A 22,167-nucleotide genomic window follows, 5' to 3' on the forward strand; every position below is an offset into this window, starting at 1 on the left:
AAATACGTTTCAGAAGACTTCTGTCTATAAGATGGAGTATAATTAGTCCTATTCACCAGTTCTCTGGATGAGTCACATATCCAAGGCTGTTGCCTTATAAAAATAACAATGAATATACAGTAATAGCCTCATTTTACAACACAGAGAACTAAAAGTGAATTTCAGTGAATTATAATTTTCACTAGTTTCTTGGGGGGGGGGGGGGAGAGAACCCCACAACAAGACAATAAAAAATTATAATTAGGTCTGCAGCAAACCTTTTAAAAATCATGAAAGGAAAAAATAAAATATGAAAATTTCTTAATAAAACAAAATTATTCTTTTAATTCTTTGAAGAAAATATTAAAACATCAACCTAGAAACAACATCCTAGATCTCATATTGATTAAGTCTCTGAATTCAAGTTATCTTTCCATCTTGAGGTAAATATTCCTGAAAGCTAGAAGAACAGGATAACATACTAAAGTCCTTTTCTTCTTTTTGCCATTTATGGCCTTAAGGTACTAAAAACTATTGATTAATAGTCTTGATTTTACAGTATCAGGGGTATCTAAGTATATGAATATCATGAGATTTTAAAAATCTCTGGTTCTCTCTAAGCTAACTAAAGAAGTCCACTGCATAAGTCAAATAATGTCAAGCAGCAGAGTGGAAATATACAGAAAATGCATTCCAATCTTTTGTCAAAAAATAAATGATCTGATTCAGAATCTACAATCAGAATCTAGGGCAGAGAAAGGATAAGTTTGGAGCAATTACTATTTGAAAAGATCTAGTCTAGTATCCATTTGTTTTGCTGAACTTTTTTTCCTTCCTTCCTTCCTTTTTTAACCTTTATTTTAAAAGATGGCTTAATGAGTGGGAACAGGAAGGGTCAGGGACACATTCACAAATAAATGTGATAACAGAAGATATCTATAAAAATAAAAGTAAAAATATCTAATATTTATTATAAAATATATGTTTCCCTTGAAACATAAAGGGGAAAGAAGTTCAAGTAATTCTGCAAACATAAATACAACTCAAGCATTTACCCCAATGTTGGCTATAGAGAAGAAGAGAAAAATGTAACATTTTTACCCGTTCCTCTATCATTTTCCAGTTCTTCATACACTCTGAATATGTAACACTATTCTAAGCTTATCTTAGTAATACTCAAACCTACTAATTAGAAAGACAGCTCCTTTCAGAATTTATAAAATCAAAAATAGCATATTCTCAAAATAAAATTTACTTAAATGAGTCAACTCTTGGTACAGACTCTGTATTCATTTTGCTTTAATGTTAATATATTCACTCTTGATTTAAAACTAGTCTCCTTCTTTGGCAAGCAAAACAAAACAAAAAAAACCCACACATACACACAATAAACCCCATTTTTGAAATTTTTCCTTTAGATCAATGTTAATTCATTTTTAATAATTGATTCTATTAAATTCTATATAGTTCCATTGTACTGTTTTTTATCTGGGACTCCAGAGCACAATTTGGGAAATCAGAAACATATGAGAGAAATATGAAATGGAAATGAAAGACAGGAAAGGAACCTATCACATCTTTTAAGATTTGGTACTCTCCTACAGAGAAAATAGCTTCAAGAAAAGCAAGACTCATAAGTTAGAGCTAGGATACTTTATGTTGAAAAGAAAATATCTTGAAACCAGTTTTTTTTTTTTAAGATAAAAGTTTTAGAAGTTCTCTCTCCATTGAGGGGAATAAACTGTAGTACCAAATTAATAATTTACCTTTTATTGAAATTGCAGAATACTTTATTTATATTACAGTAAATTTTATTGTAAAATGGGGAGAGAAATCAACCTTTAAAAATACACTTATGTTGAAACCAAATAAGCCAGCCAAACCAGGTACAAACCAGGGGACTATGCTTTTTCTATTTGTTTTTAAGAATTGAATACCATGTAGCTATATACAACTCTACAACATCAGGTTAATCCTCCTGAAGGTAATTCAACAACACTTCCAGAAAGGAGTTAAGAGCTAGAGGAAGAATGCCATTATTTCCATTCTATATAGGCAATACTATGAGTAATAATTAGGACCTCCAGTTAGAGGATGAATTGAAGTATGATATTACTGAAAAGATTTTGGCCCATCCTTTTTCATGCAATTAGTTCCATAAAGATACACATTGTGCAAATTAAGGCTTCTGTAGGTCCAATGGTTTACAAAGTTCTTTTTTTTTTTTCTTTAAAAAATAGGATTAGACAGTGAAGATGATACTGAGATGACCTATACCCACAATCCTGAGAAACCTGGTTATTTTCTGTGGTATGGCACCAAGTCTCAACTCCATAGGAAATCAATCTTTGGGTCAGTTGTTTGGGTTCACCAGAAGTCTAGCAAAATACTGATAGATTTGCTTCATATGACCAGGACCAAGAATAACATGCAAAGAGCAGCAGCTGTTTTTGGCTAAAGCCATATACAGAATGTGAACCTTTGAAGCACCCAAGAAACTAAAGAGCATTTTGTTTCTTAGAAAAAAAAAAAATCCAAAGTCCAGAAATGAAATATTTTAACATAAAAGATAAAATGAAACACCAGGTCCAAAAATTTCACCTCAGACCATCCCAGCATATGGATTAACACCTTTTCTTTCTCCTACAATGGGTGAATCAATAGAATACCCCCCCTGCCGGCAGGAAGAAATTGTTACTGTTATTTCAGCAAACCTGAGTAGTCAAAGTCAATAAATAGGGGGTGGAGAGAGAATTAAAATGCTAATAATCAAGTATCTTAAATGGTCTAAAAGTATCAGGGCTTTTTTTCCCCTTCATTTAATTCAAACCCTGCCTTCTGGGAGTATATTTGCACTAAATAAGAGCTAATAAGCTTCTAATGGCTATGCTTATAAATGCAGACATGGACAGAACTCTGGAGTCAGAGTACCAATGTTATGTGGCTAACTTAGGCAAGGACTTTTCCATCACCTGCAAACAAACAGGAATAAGCCAAGCCATCATTCCCCTTCTCCCCGTCACCAGCACAAAAACATCTTCCCTTTTGAATGAGTTCTTGTTAAAGGCAAAAAATTATAGAAGCATCAAGTTGTGAAGTCTTCATATTTGGTTGGAGATGCTGTCCCACTAATAAATTTTCTCTTGTAGGCACGAGAGGGAGTTTTAGACATGGAGCAGATCTTCATCACTGTCATCATGAAATGACATGGGGTATGCAGAATCCATTGCTTTCTGTTGTCCTGACTTAGGTTTTCCTTTTCTTTCCTTCTCTCCTTTAAGCAAACCAACCGTGTCATCATTGCCATGCTTGAATGTTTTCCGTTGCAGATTTCTAGCCTTGTCTACACCTCCTGGCCGGGTGCCTCTTGCTAAATGAATTTTCACATCAGGTATGGTCAGGACTTCATCTTCACTATCCTGGTCATCTGCATGCAGAGAAGTTAGGGCATCCGATTTCACTGACTTGGTGGTAATATGGCCATTTTCTTGCCCTTCCTTCCCAGATCTTGAAGCTGACAGCTGAATCTCTTCCATAAGCCACTCTGTTTCATTTTCATCTGCCTCTTCTTCTGTGTTTACCTGTCAAAAAACAGTAGCATAGCAAAAACATGTTTTTGCAAATCTTGTTTACAATTCTAACATTACCCCCTCTAAATCTCTTTCCCCTCACCACCACTCAAATGAAATCTCAATGAAGGAAGTGTTCTCAGTGTCAGATTCACTTCCTTTAGGTCAATTCCTCATAGTGCCAACTATGCTATTTTTCCAGTTCTGGTTATGGCTAACTGAAAGGACAACAAGGCAGCAGTTGGCAAGACCTGACCCCTTTCTACTAAAGACCAGGATAGGGCAGACTGGTAGGACCAGCATAAGTTAGAGTGGAATTCTAGCCTAAAGCTTCATGGCAATGCCTGAACCAAATAGACCCAGAAGTAGAAAAGCAAGAATGTAGCATGTGATCAATTAGACAAGCTTTTTGAAATCATTGGAGGGGAAAAAATGGAGAAAAGCACCTTTCATAAATTATCCTTCCAAGCAAAAAGCACCTGGAGGACTTCCCACATTGCTGCAATTAAAATTTGTACATTCTTTGGACCAGTAATCTGACAGAACTTTTCCTCTTTAGCAAAAAATAGAATTTAAGATAAGAGGTATATACAGTATTGTGGGAGGAAGGGGATAGGATAAAGTGCAGATAAACCAGAGAAAGAAAAATTCCTTTAAGGGTCCACATCTGAGAATGTAAAGTTCTTTTCCTGAGAGTCTAGAAAATTACCTTGGTATATTTGTAAGACACGTTGGAGCTTCTCTTACAGCAGCTGCTTATTCTATGAATGACAGTTTCCCTATAAAAAAAAAAACAAAATATATATGTGATGGTGAGAATAAATTAATAACTTCTCTTTGTTCTTAAAAGAAATAGTAGAAAAGTGGAATAGAATTCAGGAGACCAAGGTTCTGGTGCCAGTTTTGTGTTGAAACCTTAAAGGATTAAAACCGAGCAAAATAGCAATGTCATTATCAGATGTATTACTTGAATTTTATACTTACATTATTTTCAAATACAATTTCTCCAAGTCCTAGGAATGCATTGTCAGGTATTTCTTCCTTTTAAAAAACTAAGTTGTTTTTCTTTTTTAATTTCAAGCAATAAATGGTTTTCAAATAGTAGCATTTATATAACACATGGAAGTTTGCAAAGACCATTATGTATGTTATCTCAGTTGATACTCACAACAACCCTTAATCACTGAATGGGCTTTGCCTCAGTCAGACTAAAACCCAGAAAAGACCTCAGCTTAAAAAGACCTAAGTCTCTCACTGTATTCAGGGCCATTTCCAGTTGTCCTAATTTATATCTTATCACTGACCCCAGACAGCTCTGAAGAAATAGTGATGCTATAACTTTGCATATCCCTCCCTCAATTAAATCCAAATACTCAACTGTTATAGCATCACTTCCCTGATGTCATGGCCCTCTTCAAAAATGAAGGGCAAAAGTAAGACAACTCTGAGATACCACTACACACCTCTCAGAATGGCTAAGATGACACAAAAAGTTAATGCTGAATATTGGAGGGGATGTGGGAAAACTGGGGCACTGATACATTCTTAGTGGAATGGTGAATGCATCCAGCCATTCTGAAGAAATTATTCTTGGAACTATGCTCAAAAAGTTATCAAACTGTGCATACCCTTTGATCTAGCAGTATTACTACTGGACTTATATCCCAAAGAGATCTTAAAGGAGGGAAAGGGACTGTATGTGCCAAAATGTTTGTGGCAGCCCTTTTTGTAGTGGCAAGAAACTGGAAATTGAAAGGATGCCCGTCAACTGGAGAATGGCTGAATAAATTGTGGTATATGAATGTAATAGAATATTATTGTTCTGTAAGAAATGACCAGCAGGATGCTTTCAGAGAGGCCTGGAGAGACTTACATGAACTGATGCTGAGTGAAATGAACAGAATCAGGAGATAGTTCAATAACAATACTATATGATGATCAATTCTGATGGACATGTCTCTCTTCAACAATGAGATGAACCAAATCAGTTCCATTTGTTCAATAATGAAGAAAACCAACTATACCCAGGGAAAGAACTCTGGGAAATGAGTGTGAACCACAGTATAGCATTTCCACTCCTTCTGGTTTTGTCTGCTTGCATTTTTTACTTTTTTCTCAGGTTAATTTTACCTTGTGCAGCAAAATAACTGTATAAACTGTATTTAACATATACTTTAACATATTTAACATGTATTGGTCTACCTGCCATCTAGGGGACGGGGTGGGGGAAAGGAGGGGTAAAGTTGGAACAGAAGGTTTTGCAAGGGTCAATGCTGAAAAATTACCCATGCATCATATATTTTATAAATTAAAAGCTATAATAAAAATAAAATAAAATAAAACAACTGAAAATAAAAAAATAAATGATAAAAAAGAATGGAGGGCAAACAACTGAATAACCGTATGAGATGTTATTTTTATTTCCCATATTACAGACAATAGGGTCTCAGAGTTAGAGTCTGAGGCAGGATTCAATCAAGTCTTCCTGACTCCTTTCTAGTCAATCCATAACATCATTTATCTGCCTACTATCTACTCTTGTACATTTCCATGTGAAAAAGAAGCAGTACATCAAATATATACGATGCAAACCCTGTTTCAATCTCCTAGCCCTATTAATTTGATCTTCTTACTACTTCCCAACACCCTTGAGCAAATTAAGAAAAGAAAAACAAATTCCTCAATATATTTTGCACAATCCAGCAAAACAAATTTCCATATTAATTATATCTGAAAATCTCTCTCTGTGTGTATTTTAGTTCATCATCTCTCTTTGTTAGAAGGTGAGTGGCTAGCAATTTCATTCCATGGTTTTTAACTGTAGATTTTTGAGATTTCTGGCTAAGATGGCAAAGTAGGAATAGTCTAGCTTTCTTAAAATTTTGAATGGAGGAAAAAAGAACAATAGACTGAACAATGATCAAGAAATGAAAGGTAAAAATCATCATACATGTATTTTTCCAGTTCATGTCCCTACTAAAAGATAGCCAATGGACTATAGATATAGATTTAAAGAAGGGAAAGGGACCTGTATGTGCAAGAATGTTTATGGCGGCCTTCTTTGTAGTGGCCAGAAACTGGAAATTGAAAGGATGCCATCAACTGGAGAATGGCTGAATAAATTGTGATATATGAATGTAATAGAATATTATTGTTCTGTAAGAAATGACCAGCAGGATGCTTTCAGAGAGGCCTGGAGAGAGTTACATGAACTGATGCTGAGTGAAATGATCAGGACCAGGAGATCATTATATTCTTCAACAACAATACTATATGATGATCAATTATGACAGATGTGGCCCTCTTCAACAATGAGATGAACCAAATCAGTTCCAATAGAGCAGTAATGAACTGAACCAGCTACACCCAGTGAAAGAACTCTGGGAGATGACTATGAACCACTACATAGAATTCCCAATCCCTCTATTTTGGTCTGCCTGCATTTTTTATTTTCTTCACAGGTTAACTGTACACTATTTCAAAGTCTGATTCTTTTTGTACAGCAAAATAACTGTATTGACATGTATACATATATTGTATTTAACATATACTTTAACATATTTAACATGTATTGTTCAACCTACCATCTGGGGGAAGGGCTGGGGGAAGGAGGGAAAAAATTGGAACAACAGGTTTTGCAATTGTCAATGCTGAAAAATTACCCATGTAATTTTGTAAATAAAAAGCTATAATAAAAAAAGAGAAAGAAAAAAAAGAGAGAAAAAAATCTCCATTAAGAATAATAGCTAAATGATAAATGTAGAAATATGTGTAGAAGAATTGCACATGTTTAGCATATATTGGATTATTTCTTGTCTAGGGAAAAAAGTGGGTGGAGGGGAGGGAGAAAATTTTGGAATATAAGGTTTTGCAAAGATAAATGCTGAAAACTATCTTTGCATGTATGTATTTTGAAAATAAAAATCTATTGTTTAAAAAAATAAAATAAAATAAAAGGGATTGGACTAGATGAATTCTTTTGTAGCTCAAAAGCTCTGATCCTAAACCCAAAGATGTTCCAAGTAGGAGAAGTCATGACTAACATCTTTGTCTTCTTTTTACTCAATGTAGACTACATATAAGGTTATCAAGTGCATATTCATGTAACTTATGTGAACAATTCTCACATGGAATCATCATATAAGTGCACAGGTCCTTTTACATCAATAGTACATGCTTAAAGAGGGCATTCTGGAACTATACTAGGAGATGTTGACATTATGATATACATAAGTTTATGTGAGGCAAATGAAATCCAAATGGACCTCTGATAAGAGGACAGGTACTAGACCTGTGATTTCATAAATAAAAGGAACTCTTTAGAGGAAATTCCTTCTATTAATTCAGTGAAGTACCTTCTCTGTAACAAATAGTTACAGGGATAAAAATATTAAGAGAATTGCTTAGAGCACTAGGAAAGATTAATCAACTTATTTAGGGTTATATAGTCAATGCATCAGAGGCAGGATTTGAGCCCAAGTCATCTTATGTACCAAGGTTAACCAGTACCATTCTGTTCCTCAGGCGGACTATGGGCTTGATATATTCCCAAGATTGAAGCAATGGGCAGAAAACAATTTTTTTTCCATTTGTAAACTTTCACATTTCAATTACTAACACGATAGGGGCATTAAAAGATTACTCTTGATCAAAACAGCAAAGGCAACATTTCCTAGGCCTTGATTTCCTTTTTGTAGACCTCAGACAAATATCTGAACAGAAAGACATTTTTTAGAAATATGTTTAATTCCTTTTAAGGCTTAGGCAGAAGAGACAACAACAATAACAACAAAGCTGAAAATGGTTAAGAATTATAATCTATTAGGAAAGTAGTTGACAAATGTCAATTGTCAAATGTCAATAAATGTCAAATGAATCACTTTCAAAATGCAGCTACATCAAGAGCTACAATGGGATGTGATTCAGCTTGAACTGTGTCCAACCATTTCTGAATTCACTGAATTAATATCAGCACACTCTCCTTCCAGAAATGACAGAATCCATTTTCTCAAATTTTAAAGATTTACATTTAACAACCACCCAGAGAGATTTTAAAATTCTGATGCTATTACTGACAATAGTATTCCTATTGTCACTAGCTCCTCTCAAATCCTAATTACCAAACCATATATTGATCCTTCTCAATTCTTTTCTCCTTACCTTCTTTCTTTTTTGTATAATAGCATAATCAAGAGACATGCAGTAAGGACCACCAGAAGCAGACTGAGAATTGCCCCTACAGCCTGGCTTCTTCCAGAGAGACCCTTGTGATTCAACACATCTTCATCTCTATCATTAATAATTTCCATCCTAAAAGGAAGAAAAAAGATATCATCACTTAAATAGTTTTTTTTTTTGTTTTTTAGAAGTCTACCCTAAGAATTCCCAACCAAAAAACAGTTTTATTTTGATTCCTAAAGGAAATGTTTGTATTCACATGACAACACAAGTATGACCATGCTGCTCCCCTATTAAAAAAAAAAAAAAAAAAAAAAAAAAATCTTCAATGACTCTTCCTTGTTTGTTGGATAAAAAACAAATTCCTTATGTTGTCATTTAAGGTTCTCCATAATCTAAGTTCCATCTATCTTTATTTCCTCCTTTCTACAAGGTTTCAACATACTCTATATAACCTTATATGTAGTCTACATTGAGTAAAAAGAAGACAAAGATGTTAGTCATGACTTCTCCTACTTGGAACATCTTTGGGTTTAGGATCAGAGCTTTTGAGCTACAAAAGAATTCATCTAGTCCAATCCCTTTTATTTTATTTTGATAGGGCCATTATTTATTAGGATTTCCCATACCACCATCACATGGGTCAGGTTAATTTTTCCAAGAGGCAACATAAAGCCAGTCTGGGGACTTAACTGTCCCAGGGAGCTAAGGCATTTCTCTTGAAATAACTTAGAATGAATTTTCCTCCATATTTCCCCCAGCTGAAATCCTTTTCTGCCTTCAAGGTAGAGTTTAAGTAGTATACACCTCCTTCCAGATGAAAGCATCCTCTTTTCCTCCTCAAAGTTGCTTCTACAGGCCCTTTGCTCTTAACACATTATCATGCTTATCTATGTTTATGCCTTATTTGTATATATTCTGTATTATGCGTGTGTGTTTGTGTATATATGTATATAAGTATAGCTAAGCATGGCTCTATCCCCAAAAGCAGTTTTAATTAACTCAGGAACATCAATCATTTTACAGTCATGGATCACACAATTACCATCTAAAAATTTGCAACCCATAACTGTGGGTTGAAATATGTTCTCTCTATTAAAAATTTATGAAAAGTTTCAGCAAAAGAAAATGCTAAGTCCTAAGGTATCTCTTGCCTCCTAAGCAGTTATTGGTACCAGCATTAATAGAGCATAGCGAAGAAGCCCTAACCCTGAAGAGACTGCAGTCTGAGCTCAACAGAGGGAAAAGTTTACACAATTGAATCTAGAAATCAAAGTGTGTTCAGAAATTCTATTTAAAGGCAATTAGGAAAAAAGTCTTGAAAAAAAAACAGATATCCACATAGTTATTTTTTTAAAAAAACTCCATTTTCTACAAGAAATATAGTACTGTAAAAAGATCATTACATTTAGAGTCAGAAGAGGTAAGAGCTGCATTCCAATGCTGCTTCTGCTTCCCAAATAAAATCATTTGATCTTTTGTGTCTCAGTTTCATGTATAGAACATTTGGATTGGGGAAAATGATTTCTAAAGCATTTTCCATTTCTAAACCCTATGTCCTAATTGCACAGAGTTAAAAGCATTTTTTGTAATTGTTTCATAATTCCCCCAAATAAATTAGGCTGACAGTCTACTGAAGCCCTACTGTAAGGTTTCAACATACTCTATATAACCATTCTTTTGAAGGCTATGTCAACAGAGCACACATCCACTAGGTACTACTAAGATGGAAAGGCTTCAACAAGTATAATCCTTGTTGCTGTCCAAGATCTAGTCTACTTAAATTCAGAACAACTCATTACCAGATTGACAACTGGGTGATGACGGTTTTGTCAGAGCATCTCACAAAGACATCCATGGTTGCATATGATGGCACATGCCTATGGACCCTGTTACTGGACAAGCTGAGACTGGTAGATCTCTTATGCAAGGAATTTTGAGATTCAGTGGGATAAATCAATAAAGTATATTCACTAAACCCAGGATCACTAATATGGTAAACTCCTGGGAGTATGGGGATTGGGAAAACGGAGACAGGACAGATTAGGCTGTCTAAAAAAGGCAAATCATTATTCCAGTACCTGCTCCTAGATTTCTAGTGGTACCCTTGTTCTTGGGTCATATCTTGATATAGATGGATATAGATATATAAGAAAGGAGAGGAGTTAATCATTTAAATTCTGTTGCTTTTTCCTTCACAAAGTCTTCCCTCTTAAATCAGTTTCCCCTGCCTTCCTTTTATTTCAGTTTCACTGTCACCACCCTAGTCCAAGTTTTCAGTGCCTATCATTCTGACAGGCTAACTGATTCTCCTTCCCTCAAGTTTCTTCTTACTATCTTTCATCCCATAATGACTGAAATACTAAATTTCCTAAAGAATCGCATCTTAATAATGCCATTTTCTTGTTCAAAAATTCTGACACTTTCAAGTGCCCCAGACTGGCTTCAAAGACCTGACCCTAACTTTATTCCCCACCCCCAACACAGATACACATACACATACATACATACACACACACACACACACACACACACACACACACACACACACACACACACACACCGACCTAAACTTAACTATCAGACATTCCCTGAATATAATCCTGTCCTTTCTTATTTCATGTTACACCAGGGGTTCTCAAAGTATGGCCCACGGGCCAGATGCGGCACTCGGAGGGCATTTATACTGCCGTCCGGGTTATGGCAAATGGGCTGAGGGGCGGACACAGAGTGTGAGTTTTTGTTTTTACTATAGTCCGGCCCTCCAACAGTCTGAGGGACAGTGAACTGGCCCCCTATTTTAAAAGTTTGAGGACCACTGTGTTACACTATTTTTTCTGCCCAAAATAATCTCTTCTGGGTGCTACCTCATCTTCTAAGGCTCAAAATAAAAACTATCTCCTCCATCAAGCCATCCCTGATTTTCCCAGGTTCTCAAAAGTAATCTCTTCTTCTTCAGAATTCTTAATGAACTTTTAAACTTTTTATTTTGTGGCATTTATCATGTAATACCTTAAAACATATTAGTTCTTGGAAGGAATCAACAAGAGCAGCAACTAATAAGTTCTAGAAATGTGTGAGACATTGAATAAGACTTGAACATACAGTAAGGTAAAATATGCACCAGACAATGAAGCTGACAGCTTTGGGACATGGAGGTTGGAAAACAATATGTAATCATAAAACAGGAACAATCAGAAACAGCAAGTGAAACTTAACTCCTCTTATATGTTCATATCCAATTACAAATATGGAATGTTTTGTCAATTTTGGATCTGGAGGGCATCTAAAAGGGATCTGAATCTTCTGTGATCTTGATATGCACTTTTACCATACAGTAGAAATGGATATGGGTGAATTGGATCAATATAGATAAAGTGTTCCTATTCCATATGTCTGTATAACATTAAATAGCAGGAATTACCCAGAAAGACAAGTTTTTGTTTGTCTCTCAAGGTCCTACAGTAGCTATGTTGATTAAAACAAAGACCTAGTTTCTATTCTCCTTTGAATCCCCCATAGTGCCTACCAGAGTCTTGCATATAGTAGAGTGTTCAGTTATTTACTGACTTATGTTTCTAAGTAAATAGAACTAGAAAGGGATTATTTAAGAGTTACAAGGGGGGGAAAAGGAAAAAAAAAAAAAGTACTTACCCCAGAGGGCATACAGCAGAGGTATACCATGAAAAGAGGTATTGACAATCTGCTGTTTCGTGACTAAATTCAGGAATACCCTCCTTCACCAATGGATCACAATGGAAAAAGATGGTAGAAGAAACATATTTTGTATTATCTTTTCCACACTTAGAGGAAGAGGAAAATACAACATCCAGGTCATCATCTACCAAAAGAAAGGAACACAATTTGAAATTACATAACAACTTTAAAAATAATTGCATTATGTTCACTTTATTTAGCATAGATTCAAAATAAAAATGAAATAAAATTTGTAAAAAATAAAAAATGATTTAGTCTTCTGAAATATATCTATATTTTGGGGTATAAAATTGATGACATTATTTTATGTTTTCCAGCCCTATTGGACTTTTACAGCTATTATAACAAACTTTAAATATTATATTCTATTCTGGGTTTTTCTGGGCTGCCTTCCATAATTGGGGAGTAATTGTTGAAAAGCAAGGCTTTGAACCCAACATCTAGAACTCAATAACATATTAACTTTTTCAGGGCAGGGATTGTATCATTTTTATCTTTGTTCCCCAAAACTCCTATATTTAATAAACTAAAAGAAAGTATGGGCTATAGAAAGACCACTGTAGAGTCAAGAACTGATTCCAGTCCTCGCCTTGTGCAATATTGGGCACATCCTTTAGTTTCTCCTGAGTTGCAATTGTTTCACCTATAAAATGGGATACCTGAAATCAATTTCTTAGAGTCACTATATTACAACTCTAAGATTTTATGTAAAAAATATTCCTTTCTACTAGGTAAGACCATCTTCATATCCTGTTCAATTGTATTATGTTCAAAAATTCATGAATATCTGTGAAAGCCCTGTTGAGGTCATTTGAATTGTAGTATCAACATTATTAGATTTTTTTGGAAACAAACAAAAAAAAGTATATATGCCAGATCATCATCTTGGCACTGTTACTGTGATAGGATCAATGCCAAAATATCATAACAAGAATGTTTTTTCAACTCTTCCCCCAATGGAAATAAATAGTACTAAGCATAACATGCACTTTATATTACCTACAGAGCTAGCTTATTTGCTGATGTTTTCTTCTGAGCATATATTACCTTAGTGTCAACAGCAAAGCCTTTATTAAGTACTATAATTCTAATTCACAAGTTTAATCAAAAATTAAGAGTGAAAGGAATCCACTTAAGAATTTAAACCCATTTTGGAAAGAAGATACCCAGAAGAATTAAGAGTAATTACCTTGAATGTAATATCTAGTTTTATCTGAAGATCCAACTTGCCTACCAAAGTGTTGATCATTTGTTTTAACCTGGACATATACTAGCTCCATAACACAATGGATTTGCTGAATTTGTGATAGAAGAAAGCTGGATTTCATACATATAAGCATCCCCATTAGGTCTCATATCTCCAGAAGCACTGAATAATCTGAAATAAAAACAAAATATATTATTATAGCCTCTCTAATCTCTGAAACACCACATCATCTACACCACAGAAATTGCCTTCTAGTTTTGTTATGAAGTATACAATGGTTGTGAACAGTTTCATACATCATCAAGAATACTTATAAAATATTGTATCTTATAATCTTGTCCAAACTTGGATCTTTTGTGACCAGCTTCAGGGATGCCTCTCTTTCTCCTATTGAAAGTTCAAAGTAGAAAAAGATAGTTCTAGAGCCATACCACTTCACTTTGCCTTTTTTACACTTAAAGAGGTAAATAGCATCTAAGAAAATCTCTCTGAATACATGAGATTCTTTATAGTGTGCAGTACTGTTAGTATGTGGCCATTTTTAGAACCTTAAATATACCTAGAAAGTGTTTATACTCTACCTTCCCTCACTCTGGGCAGCACCCTTTTCATTGTTAATTATCTCCAGAAGAGTAATATCTCTAACTAAAACAGGGAACAAAAAACAAATTTTCTACAAACTATTAAGCATAAAGAACTAGTCCTCTTCTTCCTAGCATTCCAATCAGGTTATTAAAAAAAAAAATTCTATTCCTCAAACCTATAAATACTAAGGGAAATATTTTTGTTATATGAAATGGCTATTTGGGAGAGAGAGTAAAGGAAAGAAAGGGTAAAGGGTGTGTGGAGTTAGGTGATGTAAAAAAAAAAAAAGATATCAATAAAATTTTATTTTAAAAAAGGCTGGAGGGAGAGAAGGAGGGACAGAAAACTGCACACTGGAAAATTCACCATCTTTGGTACTAAACTTAATAGTTCAGTAATACTTTCTCCCATAATAAGGAAAAATATAACTACCCCTAGCTACAGTAACTAAAACACAACACTAAATTTATCTTGCTTTGCCCCATGCTGATAAATTAGTGGTTTAATTTTAAACACATTTTGGTACTCAAAAGAAAAATATTTTACTTACTTAAAATAAATATCTCCTAGGCTGAGACGCTTGTCATTCACAGGATTGATGATGGTCCCATTCACCATTTCCACCTCCTGTGGCTTCACTGCACAAGCTGCTCGAGTTTCCCACATAATGTAGTATGTACAGCTCTCTCTATCAAACCTATAAAGGAGAATGAATATATCATGGGTTTTGATGAACACATTAGTCTTGGGGATTGTTAACTTTTAAAATATAGCTTATGGAATACCTAAATCAAACTCATTTGTTTTCAAAAACATACTAAGCAACAAGTCACTTCTCAGTATTTAGGCATAGGATTATATTTCCTGTCATATTCCTTTGGGCACTAATACTCCCAGATAATCCCTGGAGTTTCCTATACTAATTTATATCTTTGACATCAAAGTGAAATGAAGTTAATGATAGATTGGTAAAACCTTTAGTGGCACAATATTCCTGCTGTATAAGAAATATTTAGGGAAGAAGACCACCCAGTATGTTGGCATTATTATAAAGTATGCAAATATTTCACAAACTTATAAAAATATATACTTAAAAAATTTTAAATAGAAAAGTGAAAAGACGAAGCCTATTTGCTTTTAGAATTCTTGATTTTGGTTTCTGCAAACTTTTCAGAAATTTGAATCCTTTGAATTTGTTTAATCCATTTCTAGTTTCTGAATTTTCCCTTTCCCAAACCCACAGAAATTCAAGGCATGTCAAGTTTAAGTTATTTGACTTTATTTTTTCCAGCTTTTTGGAAGCAGATATAACTATATATCAACATTAGCTAACATACTCCCTCTGCTGGCCAACTTCCTCCATTATACATGGTAAATCAATTATTCAAAAAGCATTTAAGTACTTACTTTGTACCAGACATTGTAAAGACAAAGACAAAAATCCTATACTTCAGGGCCTCAAAGAAATTATACTTTATTGGCAGACACAATCTAAACATGGACAATAATTAGGACTATAGAAGATCTATTCAAAGTAAATACATGTTGATTTTAGGGAATGGTAATTCCTGGTCCCTCCCAAAAAATTCTTAGCAACAAGTAATCCTAGCTAAAAGAAATCAAGAAAGACTTCTTCATGTAAGAAGAAGTAGCACTTGAACTGAACTTTAAAAGAAGTTAGTGATTTCTAAAAAGGCAGAGATGCACAGGGAATATATTCCCAGTCTAAGGGACAGCCTTGTAAAAGCACCTAGACAGATGAAAAGCAAGTTTACAAGCAAGAAAGCTAATTTGGCTGAATCCCAGAATAAGTGGAGTGATATCTAATAAGCCAGGAAAGATAGAGGAGACAGACCACAAAAGACTTTAAATGGCCAACAAAGGAATTTGTATTTGAACCTTAAGGCAATAGGGAACACCACATGAGACTTTTTGTAATTCTTTCCCCCTCCCCACCTCCACCAAATTGGTGTCTTTTCTCAAATTGGTGTCCTCATTTAAAAAAAAAAAATTGCTTTTTATTCTTTTTGTATGTATTTTATTTGTATTCATGTGTACATTGCCTTTCCTGATAGAATGTAATCTCATGGAAGATAGGGGATGATATTTGGGGAAGGAGGGGTATCTTTCTATCACCAGCACCTGGAACATATTCGACATTAACATATTTGTATTTATTTTTTCCAATCATCAACTGATTGGATATAGGGGTAAAGAGGAAAGAAAGTAGGAGTTGGAGATGTCAATAAAATTGAAAATCTGGGTAATAGAATGATAGTGCCCAAAAATTAGAAGAAAAGGGGTGGGGCAGGTTTGGACAAAAGATGAGTTCTGCCTTAGGAATGTTGATTTTGAGAGGCCAGTGATTTAGTGGGAAATGTACAATAGGGAATTAGTGTTACAACTCCTGGAGCTCAGGAGAAAGACCAGAACTGAGTATATAGATTGTGCATACATAAAACTTATAGGATCATAGAGGAAGAGTTGGAAGACAGTCTAGTTCTATTCCAACTCTTTCAATTTATAGATCAGGAAGCTTAATGAATCATACCATTAGTTGCCTAAAAACTCTGTTTCAATGCCCTACTGACCCATCAACATAATGTCATAGTCTTAAGACTTTAGAAGCAACTTACCTATTTCACAGAAAAAAAAAAAAAAAGTGAGATCCAAGGAAGCTAAATGACTTGCCCAATGTCACAAAGGTCAACAAGCATTTATTACACACCTATGTGCTATCAGCTCTGTGCTAAGCACTGGTAATATTCAAATCTGAGATACTTTGCTACACACAGCTTTTCTGCATATTAACTAATTAAATCCAATACTTGGGGGGCAGCTAGGTGGCGCAGTGGATAGAGCACCAGCCTTGAATTCAGGAGGATCTGAGTTCAAATCTGGTCTCAGACACTTAACACTTCCTAGCTGTGTGACCCTGGGCAAGTCACTTAACCCCAACCTCAGGGGAAAAAAAATTAAAATTAAAAAAAATATTAAATAAATCCAATACTTGCCATTACACCCAGACCTTGGGTAGAGAGCAGGGCCTGGATATGAGGTAAATTTTATAAAGTATAAAATATTTTTCAGAAATAAAATTATAAGATTTATTATTTTCTGGACCCAAGGCAGTTATGGAGGATCTAGAACCACTGAGAAAACTCTTATCAGTATGCAATTTCCACAATCCAAATCTGATAAAAAAAATTCAAATCAAAGCAATCCTTACCTCTTAAGCATGGGCTTGCCAACTGTCTTTGCACATTTCAGCTCTATAACTGTGGTTGCAGTTTTATTTCGTCCACACTCATAGCCATTTGAGTAAGTTACAAGGACTTTGTCACCTGCGATACATAAATAATTTAATTAAACAATAGTTCTAGTACCCTGAAATAAAAAGGAATTTAGTGAAGTCTATACAATATTAAAGTCTAAAACAAAATTCTCATATGCTAAAGAGAAACTTTATAACCATTGCTCTAATAAGTTTAAAAAGTCCCAAGTAACATATTAATAACTCACATCACTATACCATACTGAAATCTTTACTAAAGATCCAAAATTAATTGCTCATTTTGAAGTGTCTTGGGAAAGTAAGCTTTTTTTTTTTTTTAAACATACAGGCTTTGGCCTATTAATTTATATAGAGAAAAGATTCATGTCAATAATCTGAATTGAATTCAAATCTTCTTTACATGAATTTACCACCTAAAATCTTTGTCTGTCTTTATTTTTAAAAATTAGTAGTCTGAATTGACTACCATTATTTGATGGCTCTTTAGGAAAAGGTCCAACTTTAATGTTGTTGACAAGTTAATGTGTCACATTTTTTCCAGATTTACATAAAATATTTAATCTATATTACTTTCCTATTCTACTGGACAAAACATACATGAGTCTCACTTCCCAATGTATATTCGTTTACAACTTCTCTAATTACAATTATCCAACTTCAGTGCAAATCCAGGGATTCCTTCTTAACTTTTTTTTTAGTGCAATGGACATATTTATTAGTCTAGTGAAACCTCTGTACTCCTCAGAATGCTTTTAACTACATAAAGTAAGATACATAAAATTATCAAGAAAAGCAATCATATTGAAATGCAATTATCAAAATATTTTAAAAGCAAATTCAGGGAGCAGTTAGATGGTACAAAAGATATAGCACCAGTTGTGAAGGAGTGCCTGAATTCAAATCAAGTCTCAGATACCTATTAGCTGTGTGATTCTGGGCAAGTCACTTAACCCCAATTGCCTTGCCCTCCCCTCCCCAACAAGAAAAAAGTTCAGAGATCCCATATTAAGAAGGCTTGTAGAGTTAAAGGGAATTATTTTAGGTATATTATAAGGTGGTTCTCTCTATTACAGTCCTCTTATGATAATGTATCACAGCATCAGAAGCAACCAGATTCTCAAAGGCTATACTGAGCAGAAGGTAAATTTGGGCAGTGCCTACACAGTTTGAAAGGATCAAGTGCAGCCCCAGCAATGGGTGGTCACTGGAGGATGAGCTTAGCTATGTTTGAAGAGACTCATCAGTGGAGGAAGTGTTGGTTAACAACGGATTTGTTTTATTGTTGATTTTGGTCATAGCAACTCAAATGTAGAAAGTTGGAAAGGTTATATAATCTGCATTGGTGGAAGAAGTTTTTACAAAAATAAAAATTACATAACTTTTTTAGTAATCAAATTGAATAAACTAAGACAACTCAAAAATATATCTTTAAATAAACATTCAGCAGGTTTCTGGGCAATTTTCTAAACTGCTAAAACAAGCATATATTTGCAGAAACAGTTCTAGGACTTTTACATCTCATACAAGCAATATATCCAGTTAAGCAAATAAAAACAATATGGATTTCAGATAAGCAGTAAATCATATATGCCACTTATGGAACAATTCTGGCTCTCACCACATCTGGCCAAAGTCAGATTCCAAGATACTTTGGGCTACTAAAACTTGAACATGGGCTAAAAATCAACAGAGGGTTATTTGATGTACATAGGGACTATTCAGAAGCACAAGTATACAACTTTTAGAAGAAATTCATCAAATCATTCATAGATCTAAGTCAGACTCAAGAGAATGAATTCTCATTTTCCAAAGAAAAATGACTAACTTTAATCAGTCTCTATACGGATACAATAGCATTACCTGTCACATCTAGCTTCTGTGTATGAACAAGTCCCAAAACCTGGACAGTACCAGTTATACTTTTTTTGCAAATGCTAGCCCTTTCAGGGCATCCAGAGGGTCCTTTATATATGCTTTGACACAAATTAATATAGTACCTAGAAATCAACAGAAGAACAACATTGGGGAAAATGCACTATAATTATTCTGAAGACATTAATGCTCTATTCTAATACACTGAGAAATGTTTTAAAATGTTAGTCTCCTGAATTTTCAAAAACTAAAATCTTATTAAAAATATAAATTTTTAGAAATTCATATTATAAATTATAAATTCATTATAAATGAAAATTAATCATAAAAATCAATTAGGATTCAAACTTTTTTAAAGAAAAAACTCAATAAATTGTTATTCTTGCATGAAATAGGAATAAAATAGTTTGGGAAGTAGATATTAGGACATTGCATAACTATCTTTGTCTGTCTCTATGTATGTGTGTCTCCTTTTCTCTCTCTCTCTCTCTCTCTCTCTCTCACACACACACACACACACACACACACACACACACACACACACACACACACACACACACAATTTGATATATGACACCCTAGCAGACAATAAAAGCTAAAACACCTTCAATAAATTTAAAGAATACCTTCCAGATGATTCAGAATTGCTGGCTTTCATTTGAGGGCAATGGTTCGTATTCTACCTAATAGAACAGCTCCCCTATTATTTTAAGCAGTATTTATTCCCAACAATATAAGGAGCATAAACTTTAACTCAACTACTATATCCAGCAGGAGATAGCACAGTGCTTTGCACATAGTAAGTGACAAATATTTGTTATATCTGAAGTTACTTAAACCCAAAGAGACTAAAATTACAGTTTAAACTGGGGGGGAGGAAAGGGAGAGAGAGGAAAGATGCTGTATTATCAATTAATGAATTCCAGGTCAAGAGGTTTTTAAAATCCATCTAACACTCTCTCACTACTACTATCTGGCAGATGTTAAACAGAAACTTCTACTCACGAGGTACCATCATGAACAAACAACCAGGATCCAGTAAGAGAAGAAAGCAGCCGCAGGTCATAGGTTTTGTGTTTCTGGATGAATTTACAATCCATCTTCTTTGGGGGACAAACAACTTTTGTTTTCCATTCAAAAGTCACCTCACATCCATGGGTCTCACTGAAGACTTTTGGTGAACCAATGTCAATATTTTCATCACAGCTGAATATGATAGTAGATGATCGAAAGCTATTTGCTATGGAAAGTAAGTTAAACAAACAGATTATATTTGGGCTTTCTTGATTTTAAAAAACAGCTAAAATTCATGACAAAATTCAAAATCTCTCTTCTTTAAATGATGAAGACATAAAAGTCTATGTCATTAAAATAGCATGGAAATACAGTCTCCCTACTTCTCATCATGTAATCTTGGATTATTTATTATTTAATTCTCCTTAGTAGATTTAATGGCACCAAGAACAGTTTTTGCACAAGTATATAAAAATTTATAAACTCTATCAAATTGCTTGCTTGTTTTCTCAATGGGGGAAGAGGAAAAATGGAACTCAAAAATTCTTTTAAAAATGAATGCTAAAAAAATTTTCTATATGTAATTGGGGGGAAAATAAAATATTAAATCAAAAAAGCATAGAGAATTCATTACAGAAATTCTTCTCATAATGACTGTAAAAGGCCTCCAACTGTAACAACTTGAATTAAGACAAAATTTCAGTGTGTGTGTGTTTTTGAAGATCACTAGTGTTCTTTCATGGTTATAGCCAACACTGCTACTTACAAAATCTGCAATATCCCCATTTCTGATCTCGGTCATAGTTTTCTGTTGTAGCACACCAAAATTTTGATTTATCTTCTCTAATACAATTATCATAGCTCTTTCCACGATATATGAAAGGAAAGACACAGGGATCACCTTGTTCAGTTTCTGAAAATAAGTACGACATATATATCATACAAGTTGTACATTGCCATGTCAAAGGATTAGGCACGGATTAGAATATAAAGCAGGAGTTAATAATGTAGCCACCCATTAGATAATTCACTGACTCGGACAATGATAATTACAAGTCATGGTCATTAAATATAAAACATTCCTCAAGATATAGGACTACTGAAATGATTTTTTAAATGTCTATACTAATTATGACTGTTCCATGGAGTTATATGTTCTGTCTTCCAATTTCAAGGCAAAGATTTCAATAGGTTTCTGTGTCTGATGTTTTAAGCTCCCAGTTTTTCTAGTAATTCCCAAAATTCATATTTAAGATATAATATACCCATATCATAATGACTCACCTGGAGGACACTGATCACCATTTAGATATTTCAAAATGACTGTTTCATCTTGATGTCTATAATCTAAACTCATTGATGCTAGTCGTCCAAAGGAAGAGGCCTTACTACTTGAGAGCAAGCACACCCCTCCATCTTTACAGCTCCCTTGAGGATCACTATTTGCTGCAGAACACACACCCACATTGTAAGTATGGGGTCCATGAGTTACCTAGATGGACAAATAATACTTCATGGATTATTATGAATATAAATCATCTGTTATTTGTACTTTAACATTTAATAATCTATTTTTAAATAAGGCCACATATTCTGAACTGTTTAACATGTACATCCCTCTCACTTTTGTCACAGTTTTGCTAAGTTCACACCTTTTTTTCTTCCTGCTAAAGGTTTACATAGATATGTCACTGCCACTCACATGCCCTTAGTTTAATCAGCCATCCCACTCTAGGAAATCTATGAAGAAT

The 22,167-nt window shown here is 34.2% G+C and overlaps 1 protein-coding gene across 1 annotated transcript in view; it reads right to left on the minus strand.

Moving 5' to 3' along the window:
• Positions 1 to 1,734: 1,734 nt before the first annotated feature.
• The window catches only part of IGF2R (insulin like growth factor 2 receptor), a 137,961-nt gene continuing 117,528 nt past the window's right edge, over positions 1,735 to 22,167 (minus strand). Inside the window, 12 exon segments of the mRNA XM_074309389.1 lie at positions 1,735 to 3,560; positions 4,258 to 4,327; positions 8,709 to 8,858; positions 12,381 to 12,567; positions 13,633 to 13,705; positions 13,707 to 13,821; positions 14,786 to 14,932; positions 17,465 to 17,579; positions 19,391 to 19,527; positions 20,408 to 20,642; positions 21,183 to 21,329; positions 21,701 to 21,908. Coding sequence (XP_074165490.1) covers positions 3,144 to 3,560; positions 4,258 to 4,327; positions 8,709 to 8,858; positions 12,381 to 12,567; positions 13,633 to 13,705; positions 13,707 to 13,821; positions 14,786 to 14,932; positions 17,465 to 17,579; positions 19,391 to 19,527; positions 20,408 to 20,642; positions 21,183 to 21,329; positions 21,701 to 21,908 — 2,001 coding nt within the window. The 3' untranslated portion in view covers positions 1,735 to 3,143.

This window comes from Sminthopsis crassicaudata, chromosome 4, assembly GCF_048593235.1.
Source record: "Sminthopsis crassicaudata isolate SCR6 chromosome 4, ASM4859323v1, whole genome shotgun sequence".
Taxonomy (NCBI): domain Eukaryota; kingdom Metazoa; phylum Chordata; class Mammalia; order Dasyuromorphia; family Dasyuridae; genus Sminthopsis; species Sminthopsis crassicaudata.